Below are 12306 nucleotides of genomic sequence, written 5' to 3' on the forward strand. Positions count from 1 at the left end.
AAAAAAAAAAAAAAAAAAAAATATATATATATATATATATATATTTTGGGGTAAAATACTTCAGTTTCTTTCAGGGCCTGCTGTCTGTCATGTGATACTATACTAGAGTAGGGCTGGAATTTGATGACTTATTGTCAGAGACGTTTGGACCAGAGCAATTCCATCTGGAATAGGGGCTGGGTAAAATAAGGCTGAGACCTACTGGGCTGCATTCCCAGACAGTTAGGAATTCTAAGTAACGGCCGGGCACAGTGGCTCACGTCTATAATCCCAGCACTTTGGGAGGCCGAGGCAGATGGATCACAAGGTCAAAAGATCAAAACCATCCTGGTCAACAAGGTGAGACCCCTGTCTCTACTAAAAATACAAAAATTAGCTGGGCGTGGTGGCACACGTCTGTGGTCCCAGCTATTCGGGAGGCTGAGGCAGGAGAACTGCTTGAAACCAGGAGGCAGAGGTTGTGGTGAGCCGAGATAGCACCATTGCACTCCAACCTGGGTAACAAGAGCGAAACTCGGTCTCAAAAAAAAAAAGGAATTCTAAGTAACAAGATGAGATAGGAGATCAGCACAGGATACAAATCACAAAGACTCTGCTGATGAAACGGGTTGCAGTAAAGAAGCTGGCCAAAACCCACCAAAACCAAGATGGCGATGAGAGTGACCTCTGGTCATCCTCACTGCTGCGCTCCCACTAGAGCCATCATGATTTACAAATGCCATGGCAACATCCAGAAGTTACCCTATCTGGTCTAAAAAGAGGAGGCATGAATAATCCACCCCTTGTTTAGCATATGATAAAGAAATAGCCATAAAAATGGGCAACCAGCAGCCCTCAGGACTGCTCTGCCTAGGGAATAGCCATTCTTTATTTTCTTAATAAACTTACTTTCACTTTATGGACTCACCTTGAGTTCTTTCTTGTGTGAGATCCAAGAACCCTCTTTTGGGGTCTGGATCTGGACCCCTTTCTAGTAACATTATTGCTACAAAAAGTCTATTTCTGGCCGTGCGTGGTGGCTCATGCCTGTAATCCCAGCATTTTGGGAGGCCAAGGCAGGCGCATCACTTAAGATCAGGGTTTCCAGACCAGCCTAGCCAACATGGTGAAACCCCATTTCTACTAAACAAAAATCAGCCAGGTGTGGTGGCACACACCTGTAATCCCAGCTACTCGGGAGACTGAGACAGGAGAAACACTTGAATTCAGCAGAATCACTTGAACCCAGAAGGCAGAGGTTGCAGTGAGGAGAGGCTGAGGCAGCAGAATCCCCTGAACCCGGGAGGTGGAGGTTGCAAGGTTGCAGTGAGCTGAGATTGCACCCCTGCACTCCAGCCTGCTGGGCGACAAAGTCTGTTTCCTTAAGTTAAGATCTCTGTTGTTGTTGTTGTTGTTGTTGTTGTTGTTGTTGTTTTAAGACAGAGTCTTGCTCTGACGCCCAGGCTGGAGTACAGTGGCATGATCTCAGCTCACTGCAGCCTTGCAACCTCTACCTCTTAGGTTCAAGGGATTCTCCTGTCTCACCCTCCCAAGTAACTGGTATTACAGGTGACTGCCACCACGCCCAGCTAATTTTTTTGTATTTTTAGTAGAAATAGGGTTTCGCCATGTTGGCCAGGCTAGTCCAAAGTCCTGACCTCAGATGATCTGCCCGCCTTGGCCTCCCAAAGTGCTGTGCTGGGATTACAGGCGTGAGCTGCCTGGCAAGATCTCTGTTTTAATGTTAATGTTGGTCAGCTGTGCCTGAATCCCAGCGTGAGGAGAGTATAATGAGGCATGTCCAACCCCCACTCTCCATTATGGCCTGAACTAGTTTTCCAGGCTAAATCTGGAATGCCGTTGGCAGAGAGAATGTATCCATTCAGTTGGTTGAGGAGCTTAGAATTTTGTTTTTGGTTTCTAGCTCCTTGGCTTCTGGTGATATTTATTACAGTGACACGTCGCTCCAGCAGATCTCACCACCTCAACATCTCAGCCAAAAACTAAAAAGTAAACAACAAAGCCTATAAATGGCCAAAATAATGGGCATGAACTCTGGGGACTAAAGCTCAGGCTCTGTTTACTGGCAAGCCCCTCAACCACTCTCTTAGGGATTTTTCACTTTAAATATTCAGAACCTTCGTAGGAAGCTCAGTTTGTTACCGGAAAGGGGTTTTGATTCATTCAGACCCCAAGTGAGGATTCTTGAATCTCTTGCAAGAAAGGATTCAGGGCAGGTCCAAAGAGTAAAGTGAAAGTGAATTTATTAAGAAAGTAAAGGAAGCCAGACACGGTGGCTCACACCTGTAATCCCCAGCACTTTGGGAGGCTGAGGTGGGCAGATCACTAGGTCAGGAGTTGGGGACCAGCCTGACCAACATGGTGAAACCTGTCTCTACTAAAAATACAAAATTAGCCGATTGTAGTTGCACACGCCTGTAATCCCAGCTACTCAGGAGACTGAGGCAGGAGAATTGCTAGAACCTAGGAGGTGGAGGTTATAGTGAGCAGAGATGGTGCCACTGCACTCCAGTCTGGGCAACAGAGCAAGACTGAAAAAAAAAAGGGAGGAGTGGGGGAAGTAAAGGAATTAAAGAATGAGCAGCCCTAAGGGCTGCTGGTAGGCTGTTTTTATGGTTATTTCTTGATTATATGCTAAACAAGGGGTGGATTATTTATAGGTTTTCTGGGCAAGGAGAATGATTTCCTGGAACCGAAGGCTTCTCTTCCTTTTATACCATGTAGATGTTGCCATAGCATTTTTGTAAACCTTCATGGCGCCAGGCAGGAGTGTCTTTTAGCATGCTAATGAATTATAACTAGCATATCATAAGTGGTGAGGATGAGCAGCGTTCACTTTCTTTACCATCTTGGTTTCTGGCAGATTTTGGCCAGCTTCTTTACTGCACACTGTTTTATTAGAGGGGTCTTTGTGACCTGTATCTTGTGTGGACCTGCTATCTCACTGTTACCAGAAAGGGGTCAGGATAAAGAGCCCAAGAGAGGGTTCTTGGCCCTTGCACAAGAAATAATTCAGGGCAAGTCCATAAAGTGAAGGTAAGTTTATTAAGAAAGAAAATAATACCAGTCAAAAACAAGCAATGGGGAAAGGATTCCCTGTTCAATAAATGGTGTTGGGAAAGCTGGCTAGCCATGTGCAGAAAGCAGAAACTAGACCCCTTCCTGACACCTTACACTAAAATTAACTCCAGATGGATTAAAGACTTAAACATAAGACCTAACACCATAAAAACCCTAGAAGAAAATCTAGGCAAAACCATTCAGGACATAGGTGTAGGCAAGGACTTCATGACTAAAACACCAAAAGCATTGACAACAAAAGCCAAAATAGACAAATGGGACCTAATCAAACTCCACAGCTTCTGCACAGCAAAAGAAACAATCATTAGAGTGAATCGGCAACCAACAGATTGGGAAAAAATTTTTGCAGTTTACCCATCTGACAAAGGGCTGATATCCAAAATTTACAAAGAACTAAAACAGATTTACAAGAAAAAAACTAACAAGCCCATTCAAAAGTGGTCAAAGGATATGAACAGACACTTTACAAAAGAAGACATACGTGAGGCCAACAAACATGAAAAAATGCTCATCATCACTGGTCATCAGAGAAATGCAAATCAAAACTACATTGAGATACCATCTCACGCCAGTTAGAATGGCGATCATTAAAAAATCTGGAGACAACAGATGCTGGAGAGGATGTGGAGAAATAGGAACACTTTTACATTGTTGGTGGGAGTGTAAATTAGTTAAACCATTGTGGAAGACAGTGTGGCGATTCCTCAAGGACATAGAAATAGAAATTCTATTTGACCCAGCAATCCCATTACTGGGTATATATCCAAAGGATTACAAATCGTTCTACTATAAGGACACGTGCACACGAATGTTCACTGCAGCACTGTTTACAATAGCAAAGACCTGGAACCAACCCAAATGCCCATCGACGATAGACTGGATAGGGAAAATGTGGCACATATACACCATGGAATATTATGCAGCCATCAAAAGCCATGAGTTTGTATCCTTTGTAGGGACATGGATAAACCTGGAAACCATCATTCTCAGCAAACTGACAGAAGAGCAGAAGATCAAACACTGCATGTTCTCACTCATAGGCGGGTGTTGAACAATGAGAACACGTGGACACAGGGAGGGGAGCACTACACACTGGGGTCAGTTGGGGGGAAATAGGGGAGGGACGGTAGGGGGTGGGAAGCTGGGGAGAGATAGCAAGGAGAGAAATGCCAGATGTAGGTGATGGGGAGGAAGGCAGCAAATCACACTGCCACGTGTGTTACTATGCAACAATTTTGCATGTTCTTCACATGTACCCCAAAACCTAAAATGCAATAAAATAAATAAATGGGAAAAAAAAAAAAGAAAAAAGAAAATAATATCTACTCCCTAGGCAGAGTAGCCCCGAGGGCTGCTGGTTGCCCATTTTTATGGTTGTTTCTTGATTATATGCTAAATAAGGGATGGTTTATTCGTGCCTTCTCTTTTTAGACTTTATAGGGTAATATCCAGACGTTGTCATGGCATTTGTAAACTGCGATGGCGCCAGTAGGAGCACAGCAGTGAGAATGACCATGGGGCCACTCATCGCCATCTTGGTTTTGGTGGGTTTTAGTCAGCTTCTTTACTGCGACCCGTTTCATCAGCAGAGACTTTGTGACCTGTATCTTGTGCCAACCTCCTATCTTATCCTGTGACTTAGAATGCCTAACCTCCTGGGAATGCAGCCCAGTAGGTCTCAGCCTTATTTTACCCAGCCCCTATTCAAGATAGAGTAGCTCTGGTTCGCAGCCTCTGGCAAGTTCACTGGTGGCACAGGCCCCTTTTTTTTTTTTTGAGACGGAGTTTCGCTCTTGTTACCCAGGCTGGAGTGCAATGGCACGATCTCGGCTCACCGCAACCTCCGCCTCCTGGGTTCAGGCAATTCTCCTGCCTCAGCCTCCTGAGTAGCTGGGATTACAGGCATGTACCACCATGCCCAGCTGATTTTTTGTATTTTTAGTAGAGACGGGGTTTCACCGTGTTGACCAGGATGGTCTCGATCTCTTGACCTCGTGATCCACCCGCCTCGGCCTCCCAAAGTGCTGGGATTACAGGCTTGAGCCACCGCGCCCGGCTTCACAGGCCCCTTTTAGCAACAACAGAGACAACACTCCTAACAAGTTGGCTTAAGCATTTTACAAACACAGCTTTTATTTCAGAGGGGGCTACTTACAAACGTCCCTTCCAAATCCCCTAAGGGCACACAGTAGAAAACGCCTTCATGATTATCCTAACATCATAACTGCGAGGACCACCAACCTCTTTTCACGAAAAGAGGGCAGATATATACTCAAGGCAGACCCTCTAAAGCGAAACTGGAGTTATGAGGTCCGTTAAACTTGGGTTGAATTTGAACCCAAGCCTGCCTGGGTGAAAAGCCCGTTGCCTCCTTTGCACCTCGGCTGCGTCAGGTTCTTAAAGAGGCGATGGAGGATGTACTTCTTAGAGAACCTCAATATGTCTACGATGTAAGTGTTTAGGTGCTTCCTTAACTTGGAAAAACCACAACTGAGGACCCCCGGCCAACGCGGCGCCTGCATATTGAGTGCGTCCAGGAAAACGAATTTCCTCCCGCGGAGCGTCGGTTTAAGCAGCACAATCGCTCTGGCGACTGGAGGCTCCGTGGCCCGGCAGCAGGAGGGGGGCGGGGCGCGAGGGCCACGCTCGTGGGTCCGCTTTTTCCCTCCCAGCCAGCCGCGCTCTGCTCCCATCTGCCAGCGGGAAAGAGCGTCTCCAGGCACGCCAGCATGCGCACTCCCGGCCTTAACCCTAGGCTCCGCCTCAGCCTCCCGGATTGGAGTCTTCTGGGAACGGTTCTCCTCCGGCCCCCACCGGCGGACTTCCTGCCAGCAGCTCCACAGCCCCGCCCCCTGAAGATCCACCAATCACGGTGCGTGTGTGGCCTGAGTGGGTGGGGCCTGAGAGATTCGAAAGGAGCCCCGCCCCCTCGGAGCAGATTCCCGGGGCTAGGTTGCTGGGGGAAGACGTGTGGAAGACAAGGTGGCGCGGGAAGTGGAAACAGGGTGGGCTGGAGGTGTGCTTTGCGTGTGGTGTCAGGGAAGTGGAAACGTGGCTTGGTGGGTGAAGAACCCTGAGGATAGTGGCGGGGAGGAAGATGGGGCGTTCAGAACCCCCCAGTGAGGAGAGACCAGGATGAGGGGCGGCTCCAGGGCAATCTGGGCGGTGGGAGGAGCCCTCCGAACTTTTCCCGGAGATAGCAGGGGTAGTTACGCGGCAGGTGCCACGCCTGGGCGCTTGCTTTGCCTTCAGCATGACGCGCCCCTGGCCTGATTATAGCTGCAATCTCTGGGCAGGATGGATACCTCAGGAAAGGTATGTTTTCTCTCCAGCTCAGGTCTAAGTGGACTCTCGCTCCTGCTGGCTGGACATGGAGGATTTGGAGGAAGGTAAGGAAAGGAGGGAGGGAGGAATGAGACCCAGCAATGGAGAGCTGCATCAGGGACCCATGACTGGCCTTCATTCTTCTTTCCCCTTCAGATGTAAAATTTATTGTGGATGAGACCTTGGACTTTGGGGGGCTGTCACCATCCGACAGGTACCAGCCTCTGTATCCTACTTACTTTCCTCTAACAGCACCTCTTTGTCTCGAATCCCTCACTGCTGAATTATTGACCTCTGGGACTTGGGTTGGTAATTTAGCAAGGTTTTGTGCACTCGGGGCTACTGGGTGGCTGGTTGACTCGGGCCTCTATGACACTATTGGTAGTGGGGAGAGAAGCGGGAAGCTGGAGTTCGATTTCAGGGTGTTAAGAAGAAGGGTAAGTGGATTTGCTGCATCTCCATCCTGGCATCATTTCTGATGTCAGTAAATGCTAAAGGCCTATTAGGCCCCATGGAACCAGGTATCTCATCTCCCAGAGGCCACATCTCACAGCCGGCGCGGACATCAGGGCATGGGGTTCTGTCCCTGGCTCCGTTGTGGGGCTTTTGCCCAGTCTCCCTTGCATAGTCTTCTGTTGTCTTTTCATGGGCATGATGCCTGGTTTGTTTCCTGTCTCAGCCGTGAGGAGGAAGACGTAACAGTGTTGGTGACTCCAGAGAAACCACTTCGACGGGGCCTCTCCCACCGAAGTGACCCAAATGCAGTGGCTCCTGCTCCCCAGGATGTGAGGTTCAGCCTAGGCCCCCTCAGCCCAGAGAAGCTGGAGGAGATCCTCGATGAGGCCAACCGGCTGGCCTCCCAGCTGGAGCGGTGTGCCCTGCAGGAGCGGGAGAGCGCGGGCGAGGGCCTGGGGCCTCGCCGAGTGAAGCCCAGTCCTCGGCGGGAGACCTTTGTGCTCAAGGACAGTCCTGTCCGAGACCTGCTGCCCACTGTGAACTCTTTGGCTCGGAGCACCCCCTCCCCAAGCAGCCTGACGCCTCGACTCCGGAGCAGTGATAGGAAGGGGTCAGTCAGGGCTCTTCGGGCAACGCCTGGAAAGAGGCCCTCCAACATGAAGAGGGTGAGTTGAGAGGACTGAGTTGGAGGTGTGCCCCAGACATAGCGCATGCCATGATGCAGGCAGAGAGTGGTTTCCTTATTGGTAAAACCGGGGATAGTATTTCTTCATCTAGAATTGTTGGAATTAAATGAGAACCATAAACAAAGAGAACAAAAACTCATACCACAGTGTCTGAGTATAGGCTCTGTAATGTCTATAATAAACTCCGTAAATGGTATTGGCAATAGTGAGGGTGACGGTGATGTTAGCAGCAAACATCTACCCTTCCTTACTGGGATCTAAACAACGCTCCGCCTCTAGTTCTTAATTCCTTCAGCCACAGAACAGATATTTTCTCCACTCTAGTCTTTTTTCCTCTCTCTTTGTGTTTCAGGAGTCACCCACTTGCAGTCTGTTCCCTGCATCGAAAAGCCCAGCATCTTCTCCTCTTACCCGATCGACGCCCCCAGTCCGAGGGAAGGCTGGGCCCAGTGGGAGAGCAGCAGCCAGTGAGGAGACCTGAGCAGCCAAGTTGCGGGTGAGTGGGAGTGGGGAGTTTGTGGGACTGACTCTGAAATTTCTCTATTCCTCTCCACCAGGTCCACCTACCACCATCAGACCCGTCCTGGCCCCACAGCCTTCTACCAGTAACTCTCAACGCCTGCCCCGGCCACAGGGAGCAGCTGCTAAATCTTCCAGTCAACTGCCCATTCCCTCGGCCATCCCCAGGCCTGCCAGCCGAATGCCACTCACCGGCCGGAGTGTACCACCTGGCAGAGGTGCCCTACCTCCGGATTCTCTGTCAACTCGGAAAGGGCTTCCAAGACCAAGTGCCGCAGGACACAGAGTGAAGGAAGGTGGACACAAGGGTAAGAGATCAGAAAGAGGAATACCTGCCCTTGCCCGGCATGTCCTCACTCTCCCAGAGCTGGCAACAGTGACCACTTTTGCCATCCTCATTGCAATTCGATTGGAAGATGGGGAGGCTGAGTTACAGAGAGCATATGGGGCTGGACAGAGTCTAAGTCTTAGTTTCCAAATACATCATGGTTGAGGGGAGAGCACTAATCCCATGCTCACTCCCTTCATCCAGTATTTCTTTTGAGGTCAGTTAAACTTGCTGCTAACTCATTTCCTTTGTTAACTCCCATGAAGTTCCTGTTTCCCAGCGACTAAATCTTCCCGTCATGGGTGCCACTCGCAGCAATGTGCAGCCCCCCAGGAAAGTGGCAGTCCCAGGACTTACCAGGTCAGTCTGGTCCTCCCTTGTCTGTCCTGTCTCCCTACCCCGCCATCATCTGGGATTCTAAACTGTTATGCACATTAGCCCTGAATTTTGCGTGGAAAGATTGAGAGAGGAGGGGAGCGGGGGGCAGGAGAAGCGGGGGGTCCCATTTCTTCCCACCCTGAGGAGCTTGAACTCTCCTGGGTGACAAATGGGCTTGAGGAAAGATGGCATTTTAAAGCAGTTCTTCCTTCTATCTCTTTAGATAAAGAGGTCAGGACAGCAAGCAAGACTTCAGTAGCAAACCACTACAATCAGTACCTGGACTCGCCTCTACCCAGCCGACCCTGACTCCAGCAGATTCTGGCCCAGGGACAGGAGGAGGAAGAGATGCCACCAGGGCTGGTCCCCCAGGAGTAGAGACCATGGGAAATGGGGTGGATTAGGATTGAGCTGGAGAAGACTTAAACTCTCTGGGTTGAAAGAAGATTAGGGGAACAGAGGTCACCTTCCAGCAGTGAAATGAACAAACAGAAATGAGAGGTACAGGCAAGTGGTTTGTCTTTATCCACCCCCACTGTGTGGTCAGCCCCAGAGAATTTGATCTTCTTCCCGGGCATTGGTTCACTGGACATTTCCATGTGAGTGCTCTCTGTAGCTAACCTTCCTGCTCTCTGAGGGGCTGTCTTCCTGAATCTTATTCTCTACTGGACTCCAGCCTGCTTGGAGAGGCGGCAGCAGGCACCTGGTCTTCAGAGATTGTTCCCTGTGAATTCCGTGACTCCTAATAGGCCAGTTTGTGATAAGCTTACTCTATCAGTCTTCATTTTTCTAAAATAAAGTGAATGTATTTTTATATTCTCTGTATATCTGGAAGTCGATCCTGCTCCGATTTCTTTTTTTAGACAGTCTCGCTCTGTCACCCAGGCTGAAATGCAGTGGCGCAATCTTGACTCACTGCAACCTCCACCTCCTAGATTCAAGCAATTCTCCTGCCTCAGCCTCCTGAGTAGCTGAGATTACAGGCGCCCACCACCACGCCCGGCTAATTTTTTGTATTTTTAGTAAAGACAGGGTTTCACCATGTTGGCCAGGCTGGTCTCAAACTCTTGACCTCAGGTGATCCACCCACGTCCACCTTCTAGAGTGCTGAGATTACAGGTGTGAGCCACTGCGCCCAGCCCCTGCTCCAATTTCTAACAAGTTTGGAGTAAATCTCCATAATACCAGGGAGGGGGCCAGGATGAGCCTCCTAGGCAGGGGCCTGAATAGGCCCCAAGGCCTTGAGATTCCGGCTCATCAGGCTATGACTACTCCCCTTGTTGGCATTAGACAAGGACAGGCTGCCTTTCCCCAGGTCTCTTGTATCATTGGAAGGTCCAGATGAAAGTTAAGTGTAGCTAATTCACAGTATGTGAGGCTATTAAGCTAGGCTAGGTAGATTCTTTATTTAAACTTGAATGTCCTTTACTGGCAAAGGAATGGGGCCTCCTAGAAACACAACAGCTTCTTTTTTTTCTTCTTTTTTTTTCAAGGCAGAGTCTCACTCTGTTGCCCAGGCCGGAGTTCAGTGGCACGATCTCAGCTCCCTGCAACCTCCGCCTCCCAGGTTCAAACAATTCTGCCTCAGCCTCCTGAGTAGCTGGGACCACAGGTGCGTGCCACCATGCCTGTCTTATTTTTTGTATTTTTAGTAGAGACAGGGTTTCACCATGTTGGCCAGGCTCGTCTCGAACTCTTGACCTCAGATGATCCACCCACTTCGGCCTCCCAAAGTGCTGGGATCATAGGCGTGAGCCACCATGCCCGGCCCACACCACCTTCTTATTTGCTCTCCTTGTGAGACATGAAGGCCCTTTAGTGGTGTTCATCTCCCGCAGTCACCTCAGCCAGAGCAGCTGGAACACCTTGTCATGCTCCAACTCACATCACGGGTTGTCTGCGCTCTCCTCATCTCCCCTGTTAGACTGGCGAGCATTAGGATCTGGAAACCTCTGCCGTGCTCTAGTGTTGTGACCTGTGTGTAGCACTGGTCACAGAGCATTTGGTTTATTTATTAGAAAATATTTGAGTGCAAGATGGTGAGTGTTTGCTGAAGGAATGACAAAGACATGTTTAACACATTTGGCATAGGGCTTCCCTTTTTTTTGCAGCCTTTAACTCTGGTAATCAGAGCCAATTCAATTCCTTCTGAGTTTTGAGGACACTTCCCTTCTCGAAAGCCAGGCCAAGACTCGAGAAAAGTAGAAGGTTAAGTGGGCAAAGAGAAGTGGGACTGCCAGCTGGTGCCCCACCCGTGCCTATATAGCCATAAATGCCTAGCTGAGGCACCAAAGTGTCCTTGCCCTGTCCCTGGAGCCAGGGGCCCTCCACTGCTTTCTCCCTTTTGTGTCTGATCCCAAAGTTCACCTATCGCATTTGCCAACTTCAGCGACAGTGCCTGGACACTTTTCCCTGAGCTCTGCAGCAACTCCTGCAGCTCTGCATTCCAGGGATTGGTGGGAGGGAAGGGGTATGCAGACCGACGCGGAGTATTGGGCTCTGGAGGAATTTGGTGCAAGGCAAGGAACTTCAGATGTGCTTCCCAGCTGTGTCCTGCACTGGTGTCTAGTGAGGAGGGCCTGTTTGTGGCTCCTGGCCCACAGTAGAAGCACTGGAAGGTCAGCAGGCTTAGGTACACACCTGGGCGAAGCCGGAAGGTGACACGTTTGTGTGCGTTGTGTGAGCCACGTCCTGGATGGGTCGTTAGAGGCAAAACAAGCTGCAGACCATGTGTTGTTGCCACCTGGTGGCTGGAGAGGGCAAGGCATGTCCTGTTTGCCCTCTTGGTCAGCCGTGAGTTTTGTCCCTACGCCACTCCCTCCCATGCCAAACCTGCTTCAGCAGCACTTTCCGTAGTCAGGGAGGAGCCCCTCCTGCCACGGCCGCCCTTCTTGTTCAGCCACCTGCCTGTCTCCTTCCCTTTGGGCCTGGCTCTCTACTTTTTCTGTCTATGCACTCTTCCACCGCACCCAGTAGCAACAATACCAAAAGCCAGTGTTTACCGGCCTCTTACTATGTACTGTGAACTGTTCCAAGCACTACATGTGTTAACTCACTTAATCCACATAAAAGCTCAATTAGGTGGATGCTTTTATCATCATCCTCATTTTGCAGGCAGAGAAACTTAAGGCGTAGAAAGATTAAGTCACTCAGTCTGGTTCCAGGGTTTGTGTTTTTTTTTTTTTTTTTTTTTTTGAGACAGGTCTGGCTGTATTACCCAGGCTGGGTACAGTGGTTTGATCTTGGCTCACTGCAGCCTCTGCCTCCTGGGCTCATGCCATCCTCCCACCTCAGCCTCCCTAATAGCTGGGACTACAGGCACGTACCACCACAGCGAGCTAACTTTAGTTTTGTATTTTTTTTGTAAAGATGGGGTTTCACCTTGGCCTCAAGTGATCTACCCACCTTGGCTTCCCAAAGTGCCCAGCAGGGTTTGCGTTCTTAATTATCACCCTATATTGTTCCCAGGTTAACTTCCTTTCTAGGCATTTTTTTTTTTTTTTTTTTTTGAGATGGAGTCTCGCTCTTGTCACC

The 12306-nt window shown here is 49.5% G+C and overlaps 1 protein-coding gene across 4 annotated transcripts; it reads left to right on the plus strand.

Annotated features, from left to right (window-relative positions):
• The first annotated feature begins 5973 nt into the window (after positions 1 to 5973).
• On the plus strand, positions 5974 to 9597 carry PSRC1 (proline and serine rich coiled-coil 1). 4 transcript variants are annotated; one of them, XM_032249877.1, is made up of 8 exons: positions 5974 to 6097; positions 6419 to 6470; positions 6562 to 6619; positions 7085 to 7526; positions 7900 to 8014; positions 8105 to 8374; positions 8661 to 8754; positions 8996 to 9597. In XM_032249877.1, exons 2-8 carry the CDS (start codon positions 6452 to 6454, stop codon positions 8997 to 8999), a joined length of 1002 nt encoding a protein of 333 aa, XP_032105768.1. In that variant the 5' UTR covers positions 5974 to 6097; positions 6419 to 6451; the 3' UTR covers positions 9000 to 9597. The 4 variants fall into 4 exon arrangements, with proteins under 4 accessions (XP_032105768.1, XP_032105769.1, XP_032105770.1 ...); XM_032249878.1 differs by having other exon boundaries at positions 5974 to 6086; positions 6414 to 6470; XM_032249879.1 differs by having other exon boundaries at positions 5974 to 6086.
• The last annotated feature ends 2709 nt before the right edge of the window (positions 9598 to 12306 follow it).

Source organism: Sapajus apella, unplaced genomic scaffold (assembly GCF_009761245.1).
Source record: "Sapajus apella isolate SASKATOON/1434 unplaced genomic scaffold, GSC_monkey_1.0 scaffold69, whole genome shotgun sequence".
Lineage (NCBI taxonomy): Eukaryota > Metazoa > Chordata > Mammalia > Primates > Cebidae > Sapajus > Sapajus apella.

Excerpts from the sequence above, each read along its gene's own strand:
- PSRC1 (XM_032249877.1), top strand. Across the intron at positions 7,527-7,899 it reads GGCCCTCCAACATGAAGAGG|GAGTCACCCACTTGCAGTCT; the intron begins GTGAGTTGAGAG and ends TTTGTGTTTCAG. Across the intron at positions 8,015-8,104 it reads CAGTGGGAGAGCAGCAGCCA|GTCCACCTACCACCATCAGA; the intron begins GTGAGGAGACCT and ends CCTCTCCACCAG.